The sequence below is a fragment of the Olea europaea genome, chromosome 11 (assembly GCF_002742605.1).
Source record: "Olea europaea var. sylvestris chromosome 11, O_europaea_v1, whole genome shotgun sequence".
Classification (NCBI taxonomy): Eukaryota; Viridiplantae; Streptophyta; class Magnoliopsida; order Lamiales; family Oleaceae; genus Olea; species Olea europaea.
Genome location: NC_036247.1, coordinates 26,251,510 through 26,260,831, shown reverse-complemented (window position 1 = coordinate 26,260,831; position 9,322 = coordinate 26,251,510). Strand labels below are relative to the sequence as shown.

At 36.8% G+C, this 9,322-nt stretch overlaps 1 protein-coding gene across 1 annotated transcript; it reads right to left on the bottom strand.

The window, feature by feature from the left end:
• Nucleotides 1-6,584: 6,584 nt before the first annotated feature.
• On the bottom strand, nt 6,585-7,979 carry LOC111404950 (NAC domain-containing protein 72-like). The gene is made up of 3 exons (XM_023033673.1): nt 7,673-7,979; nt 7,274-7,572; nt 6,585-6,955 (listed from the first exon to the last, which is right to left on the bottom strand). The coding sequence occupies exons 1-3, from the start codon at nt 7,851-7,853 to the stop codon at nt 6,833-6,835; spliced, it is 603 nt and encodes a 200-aa protein (XP_022889441.1). The 5' UTR covers nt 7,854-7,979; the 3' UTR covers nt 6,585-6,832.
• Between the last annotated feature and the right edge of the window lie 1,343 nt (nt 7,980-9,322).

Sequence of the window (9,322 nt, the reverse complement as noted above, 5' to 3'; positions counted from 1 at the left end):
ATCCTTCGAGTGTGCACGGGTAAACCCTCGGGCTGATGCAATCGGCCGCAAGCCATGTCAACCAGGTAAACCGCACTAGGCAAATTCGGTACAACAGGCTCGACCGAGAAAGTGTTGGTAGGATGAATCAAACTCGTGAAAACAGGCTCGATTGAATGTGCTTTTTACACATAGGGGAATAAAACAAAAGAAAGAATGATATCGACATTAAAAGTTCACAATTTCATTCAATCATTGATCATGCATTAATTATAAAATCTCTAATTTCCAAATGCTCAATTCTGTGGCTCTGTTCTCTCCAAAGTAGACACTGTACCCTCATGTGTTCCATTCATCCTCCTTTCTGATAATCACATTAATAATTTCCAAAGAACATTAATATTATTAAGAACTAAGGAAGAAAATATAAAAAAGAAACATAAAGATAATGAAACTTACGGCAAAGATCACAAGGACGGTACTTGTAGAGGTCAACATCTTCTATGGCATCAATCAATATAAATTAGACCAGAATCTTGAGGTTCTTGTGCAGCCATGACTCCTTGAACCTCAAGATTCTGGTCTAATTTATATTGATTGATGCTAGAAAGTAATAACAAAAGTAAATGTACAGATGTATTGATTATGAGTATATGTAGTTGTTATGTATCCTTGTTGAGAGATAGACTAGTAGAGTTACGAGAGGATTGCTATATCATACAACTTGTGATTTTACACGATTCTCTGCCTCTCTTTTCCAAGCACAGTCTTTGTCTTGTCTATCTTTCGTCTCTTTCATTTACATGCATAACTCATTCTGGTATTTCTGTCTCATTTATTAGTTTTTATTAACTATTTGTTTCCTTGAATTGATTTCTTTGTGCTACGAGAAAATTAAATCAACGGTCCCTATTTTGTAGCTAAAGGAGCATGAGTTCAATATATCTTTGCAAATGGGTCTCCCACCTTGGCAAGTAGATCTCCACCACGGATCGTCCAAGAAGTCCATCAAAAGTGGAGATCCTAAAAAAGTGTGAAATTACATCATGTACTCTAACTAATTCCTAGTTCTAATTTTACTATGCACATTTGTTTATTCCAAAAATACTAATGTTATCTTTAGTTGTCTTTAACGTCCTTGATTTTTGATAACTTTTAAAACAACGAAAAATTTAAGTTTTTATGAAATGTTGAACTGAAACTATATTTTTTTCCTATTATGTTGCATTAAAGCCATGAATTTATGAAGTATTTATATATTTCTTTAAATATGAATTTTATTAACCATTAGGTTTTGTTGTAAAGAAAATAAGAAGCATATAATCTTCAAAAATTTAGTGCATCTTGGTAAAAAGTACTAACAAAACAACTCATTAATCTTGTTGCTAATCAATACAGAATGGTCCACGCGGAGACCTTACATTCATACACATGCCTAGCACCTAAGAATTGGTGTAGAAGGGATCAACATCCGAAGTTGTCACATGAAGCACCGAGGTCATTTCACTAAGTCTTCCGAGGTGGTTTACCTTTTACTACCGAACTCCTTGAGTATCCGAAATCCTTGACAACCAGAAGAGGGTTAGGCAAATACATCTTCAGAGTTGACTGATGTGACGTACGCAATTAATGAGTGTAAAAAATGTTAGCCTACGTTTATAGGATGGCCGACCTCTTGTCAAAAGTATATCAATGTAATTAATATGTAATAGAGTTGATGTGATACTAAGGGTCGGCAGATCAAGCTACGTGAATCCAATCCAACAGTGATCACGTCAGTCTGATTATTATTTACAGGGACTCTGGAAATTATAAAAAGAAGGAATACAATATACTTTATTCATCCTCTTCTATGAATACACTATACTATTTACAGATTAAGTACTGTGAAATACATCCACGGGTACACTCTCTCCTGACGACACCTTTGGCCATTTTTGGAGGTCAACAGATTAACACTGTCCGTGGAAAGTTTGAAACAGCTAAACTACGAAAATCCCGTAGATAAAGTAAGAAAATTAGAGTTTTTAGAAAAGGCCAAGAAAGAGAACCTTTGAGAACAAGGAAACATCCTTAGGTAAGAGGGTGCAATGCATGTACCAGCATTCGTACACGAAAAAAAATTTGGAAAAATAGCATAAGTACTAGCGAAGAAAAATCTGCTCCTCGAAGAACAGGATAACATCCTGAAGAAAGAGAACCCTCACACACTGCCCCAACATCCGGCCATCAATTTCAACAATCAAGTAGACCAGGTGGTTCATGCGGTAGGACTCGGGGAGGTTCTAGATTGACCGTTAGGCTCACTAGGAACTTCGCAACTATGACTGAGAATATGAGAAATATTATTCAGCAAAACCTTGCTATGCATGAGCTACTAAGGAGCATGGAAAGCTGAGGGAATCCAATCCCACCATATGCTCCTCCTTGGGAATACTTCCCTAAAAAGCAATTACTATGGAGGTGACGATGAGGTTCATAGCCAAGGAACCGAATATCAGCAATATCCAAGATGACCCTCAAGAGAGAGAAGTGGGAATAGATAACTCAACAAATTATGCTTCAAACCAATATGCCAAAGTCCCTCTCAATTTTCTACTAGAATACAACCCAGGAAATTCGGCTAGAAAATTAGTAAGTGTTTTTGACAAACTAAGCCAAGGACAGCCTAGCAATAGGCGTAACCAATGTTCGGTGCTTAAGAACAGGCAGCAAGAAATGCCTCGGTTGAAAGTTCCCAATAATCCTATGGGAGGGAATGCCAACCCTTGCCTAGAAATAGGCGAGAAAGGATTGCAAAACAGGTAGGGCAGCGAGCGGAACAATCTCAACCGCCTATGGAAGCCCGCAATATAGGAGAAGGTAATTTCGACGAAACACAGAGGTCTTGAAACCTAGACGATGACGATGATGATGACAACTTGTCATTTTCACAAGAAATTAGAAATGCTTCAATGCTAAACCACTTCACACTGCCTAAGATACCTACGTATGGTGAGAGAAGAGACCTTGCCAAAACACCATAACAACTTCAAAACCCATATGGGGCTTAAGGGTACCACATCAGCAATGAAGTATAGAGCCTTCCACTTATCGTTTGGCAGGGCAGCTAAAGTGTGGTACACTAGACTAGAGGCCGGACGCATACAAAGTTGGTCAGACTTTAAGAAGGCTTTTTTGAAATGTTTTGCCACGAGCAAGGAAGTTGAATAACCAATTCAGCGGTTGCAGGATATGAGGCAGCAACCACTGGAGTCACTGAAGAGCTTTCTGACCTGCTTTACTGATGAGATGACCTATTATGTACAGGTCACAGATAAAGAAGCACTGACCACCTTAAGGGGAGGATTAGACACGAATTTCTTCTTATGGAGAGATGTGTAGAATAAAGACCCCACTAGTTATGACGCACTGTTAGAAATGATATGATGAGAGATCATCAATAAGGAATTGAAGGATATCGAACAAGAAAAACCAAGAGCTTCCACCTCTGCATATGTAAAGAGGAAAAGCTGGACCATCTAACTTCCTTAATCCGAGTCAGGCGCTAGCGACAGCAATGCTCAATGTTGTCCCAATTTTTGCTTACGAGAAAGTGAACCCCAACATCGAGGTATATCAGGAGAGAGTACCTCAACGACCCTTCCAGGAATGAAGAGGAAGAGCACGAAGTGCTCGACCTAGGAATAGGAATGAAGCCTTTTCATATTGCACCTATCATCAATCCTACTGTACAGTAGGATGTTAGGACCTAGCCAGACACCCATCCAACCAAATGAGGAACGAACGTTAAGAAAACGATGCTATAGAGGTCTATTATCCTCACTGTAACGCCCTGGTTGTTAGGGCGGTGGTGGCCAAAAATGGCCTCAAAAGGATGTTGGTAGACAATGGGAGCTCGATCAATATAATATACGAATCCATCTATGACAAAATGGAGGTAGACAATTAGCTAGCACCGGTGAATTTTTCACTCTACGGATTCACAAGAGACAGTATCCTCCCCAGGGGAAAAATCACCTTGGCAACAAAAATGGGAGTGGCGCCCCCTCATGGCCCACAATTTCATGGAATTTTTAGTAGTGGATCATCATTCAGCATATCATATAGTATTAGGGAGACCTGCCTTGAAAGAGTTATGGGCAGTAACCTCTATTTACCATCTTTGCATGAAGTTTCCCACAGAATGGGGTCTTGCTACTATCAGAGGCAACCAACGGAGCACCAAAGAATGTTATTCTAGCTCTGTACGAAAAATTAATCCACCAAGCATTAACGTTAAATTAAAGGAAATCGATGAGATCATTGACCCTACACAAGGGGAGGACATCGATATGGTTGATGCCTCTGAAGAAGCCATGGAGATTCATAATGTCCCTAAAAAAGAAATGGAGTCTGTAGAAGTCCCCCAGGTTGACGAAATAGATCCCCGCATGCTTGAGGCTGAACCCCATACAACTTTATGGAGGAACTGAAAACTTCGAAATAGGCTCTCCAACCTCACCCAAGTACTTATAGGTCGGCAAGAGCTTATCCCCAGCCCTGAAAGAGAGGCTGCAGGATTTCCTAGAAGTGACTTGGATGTGTTTGCATGGAAACATGAAGATATGGTTGGGATAGATCCGAAGGTCAGTTACCATCACTTAAAGATCAACCCCAACAAAAGTCCTCGTCGACAAAAGAGAAGAACCTTAAATCCAAAGAGGTATGAAGCCTTAAAAGACGAGGTGCAAAGGTTGATTGCCAACCAATTTGTCAGGGAGTCTGTTTATCCAAAGTGGGTGTCCAACCCGATACTAGTCAAGAAGTACAATGGGAAGTGGAGAGTGTGCATAGATTTCACTAATTTGAACCAGACTTGTCCAAAGGACAGCTTCCCACTCCCACGAATAGATCAGTTGGTTGATTCCACAACTAGCCATGAATTACTGAGTTTCATGGATGCTTACTCCGGATATAATCAAATCCCCATGAACCTTGCAGATGAAGAGCATATTTCCTTCATCACAGACCGAGGCTTGGACTGCTATAAGGTGATGCCCTTCAGGTTGAAAAATGTTGGAGCCACCTACCAGAGACTTGTAAACAAAATGTTTGCCAACCTCCTAGACAAAACAACAGAGGTTTATGTGGACGACATGCTTGCAAAAAGTTTGAAAGTTGATTACCACATCCTGCATTTGGAGAAGATCTTCCAAATTCTCCGCAGGTATGGAATGAGGTTAAATCCCCTCGAGTGCGCATTGGGAGTAGCTATTTTAGAGGGGGATAGTTGAATTGGATGCCCTCTTCTTTACTATGAGAGGGTATTTATAAATTTCCCTCCAAATGTCGAGGTAATTTGATCATTTTGAGGGAATGACATGTGTCAACCTCCTATTAGCTATCTTGTAACACATTAAGTTTTAGTTCATACTTTATTCACTTGTCCATGTGCTCCCATGTGACAGCTTGTAGCCGGCCTACATATAGCAAATGATACATGACTCCTTTGCTTCTTTGTCTGATACATGACTCGGCAGTGGGGTGGAAGCTTGTGAATAGTGAGTCTAGCTTAGAGCTTCAGGTTCAACGTTGAATCCGTCTATAATTGTTGGATAAAATGACAAACTTAAGTTGTAATTATTCAAAGGTGCTACCAAGTGATCTTCCATAACCTGTGACCTTTTTTTTATTTGATTACAAAAAAAAAAAAAAAAAAAATTCCGTAGATTTTTGGCTTTATATCAATTATTGACCTTTTTTATTCAAAAAATTCTATCCCTTGGACAATTTGTAGGGGCGTTCAATTTTTCATTCTACCAATTGACCAATTCTTACTTATTTGACTCTAGTCAAATGTTGGTAATGAATCTAGATTGTAGCACACAAACATTTAAATATATTTAAAATAAAATAAAGTTAGGCCTCACTCGAGACTATCTAGTCAAGAATTTTCTGACTTCGATTTTCTCATGAGACTTGTAATTTTTTATGAAAATAAGTATATTTTAATTTACTATAATAATATTCTAAGCCCTTGTTTAAATTTTCATAAAAATGCGCTTTTGAATAGTGTATTCATAGAAAATGTGTAGTTAAAAATAAGTAAAAATTTTAAATTTACATGTAATATTATTTTATTGATAAATGTATGTTGGAATGATATTAAATTACTGTTTAAGAATGTAAGTTAAACAAAGACTTGAAGTTGTGTTTGATTACAAACATGAAATTTGCATGGAAAGCAAATAAATTATATGTAAATCAATTACCTAAAATTTATTTATACGAAAATTATTAATTAAATGTGTTTGACTGATTTAATTTTCAATTTAGAAAATATTATACTTATTCGGTTTTTTATCGGTGAGTAGATGAGAGATAGTGGATAGATAAAAGAGAAAAAGAGAAAGTGAATTCTTTAGAAAATAAAATCCTACTTTCCGTAAATAAAATATTTTCCTTAATTTTGAGGAAAATATGGTCACGTGGCAAAAAATAGGAAAATATTTTCTATGAAAAAAATGATAATCGAACAGTAGAAAAGTAAGAATTTTAGTGGAAAAAAATATTTTTTATGGAAAATATTGGCAATCAAAATACTTGAAAACAATTTGCTGCGGTTATTTCATATTTCCTCAACATTACATAATCAACGAAGTTCCTAGAAAAACAGCAAAGATGGCATTCAAACTTTCTCAATCCAGTCCGCTGAAACTGCCTGTTGGATGAGTCACTTAAAGGAAAATCCAATATACGAGGACCCAGTACGGTAAGAGATCATAAAGATCAAGCCATTCCGTTGGAGGAGAAGGTAAATGATCACCTTGCAAAGTTCCGGCACATGATTTTGATAAGACGACGCTGCTGCCTAATTTGCATCAGGTAAATGATCACCTTGCAAAGGATGACGCTGTTTCTTTGTGTGCCTTCTTCCTTTGTTTTTTCTCGCTTTTGATGTTTTATAGTAAATTCTGCATACACAAATATCCAACTGCAAAAAAATATATAACAAATTCGTATCACAAAAATGTCAAATCTATTTTTGTATAGTTAAAGAAAACCCCAGGGTTGATTACCAAAAACAAGAATTATTGATTAAAAGCTCTAGTGCGATTCAAGTCATTCCAAACAACAATAACATATATAACCAGTGATTAAAAAAAAGTGATAAAAATAAATAAATAAATAAGGTTATAAGGTTTCGAGTAATTATCCCCTAACAATGATAATATATGAACAGAATTAATTGGTAAAAGAATATGGTTTTTTATTTTATTTTTTTAATTTTTTCTTTATTTTTTTGGCGTACCATCTTGTCATCTGGAATTGCATTTGTAGAAGAACGTGCAACATCCTTCATTTGATGAACCGTAAACTCATGCATCATCCAGTTAGTTTTTGTTCCATTATTATTCTTAGATTTCCCTTCATAATAGACGAGCACCTTTTTCTGTCCAACATCTTGGCCATTGCTTCGTACAATGACGTTGCTTCCATTGGCTTTCCAGTAACCATCAGCCGCTGCTCGGTCGGGCCGGCCGCCATTAGGATATTTCTTAGTTCTAGAAGTAAAAAAGTAGCCTTCCTTTGTTCCATTCATCCTGGTTTCTGATAGTCATCACATTAATATCGTTGTAAATATTATTAATAACTGAGGAAGAAATATAACAAGAACCACCAAGAAACATCAAGAAATAATGGAACTTACGGAAAAGATCGTGAGGATGGTACTGGTAGAGATCAACGTCTTTTATGGCATCGATCAATAGAGGTTTGTTCATAATCTTGAGATTCAAGTAGTACAATAGCTCCAGGTCTGTCGGTTTGAATCGGTAACCGAGCGGAACATTTTCTTGGACAGAGAAATCAGAGCGTTCTTGTGCGCCCATGACAACTTTCTTACCTTTAGTTCTTCGCAGTAATAGTAAAAGTAAATGAAAGGGAATTGTATTGATTGGGTGTATACAGCCGTTATGTGGACTGTAGAGAGAGAAAGACCCACAGAGTTAGGAGAGGATTACTACGACTCAGATGTGTATAAACATATATACAGCCGTTCATATATATACCGACTCAGATGGAAATCACTGAGTACAAATTGTGGGGTTTTTAGTTTCATTTTCATGCATTTATCTGATTGAATGCTAACGGTTCCGCTCGTTAAATGGCCTCTTTGTATAAATATACATACCGCCGTTTATATATAGACGGAATGAGGACGGCGAAAATAAAAGGGGTCTTTGAAACAATTTGACCATTGGCCCCTGAACTTTATTTACTTTGAAAAAGAATGAGGAAATAGCTACGTAATTCCCACCTAGACCTTTCTTACTTTTCACTTTAAGACTAGCAATTGGTCCCCTTAGAAAATAAATTGTCCATCGTAGTCCAGGAAAACAATTATTGCACAAAATAAATTTCTCTTGCAAGGTCTAACCTTTTGAAAAACATTCAAAAGAGAGAATGATATTTATATTAAAAGTTCAATTTCAATCAATCACTAATCGTGCATTAACTATCCTCATATTTCGAGGACAAAATTGCTAATCATCCAAGTACTCAATTCTGTGGCTCTTGTTCTCTTCAAAGTATGGAACAGTGCCCTCGTGTGTTCCATTCATCATTCTTTCCTATAATCACTTTAATAAATTCCGAAAAATGTAAATATTAATAACAATTGAGGAAGATAATATAAAAAGAAACACCAAGAAATAAATAAACTTACGGCAAAGATCACAGATGGTACTTGAGAAGATAAACATCTTTTATGGCATCAATTGATATACATTTTTCCAGAATCTTGAGGTTCAAGTACTACAATAGCTCATTTTCAGTCGGTAATCAGGAGGATGACTTCCTAGACGTAAAAAGCATGACTTTCTCAAGATTGTGAAAAAGAGTATATCAATCGATGCTTGAAACTAATAGTTAAAGTAAATGTACAGAAATTGTATTGATTATGAGTATGTATAGTTGTTATGTAGCCCTGTAGAGAGATAGACTGGTAGAGTTAGGAGAGGATTGCTATATCATACAACTTGTGATTTTACATGATTTGCTGTCTCCATTTTCCGTGCACAATCTTTGTCTTGTCTATTATTCATCTCTTTCACTTACATTCATAACTCATTCTGGTATTTCTATCTCATTTATCAATTTTTATTAAAGAATATGCTATTTGTACATATTACGGTATTCATAACAGTGTTCATCCCTCTCACGTGGAGGGGGACCTCATTTCGGACAAATTACATTTTATTGAAAGTGGATCCCCCCATGTAAGAGAGTGGACACCATTATGAATGCTCCGATGTTCATGTAGCATCACCCTTTTATTAATTATTTGTTTCCTTACATT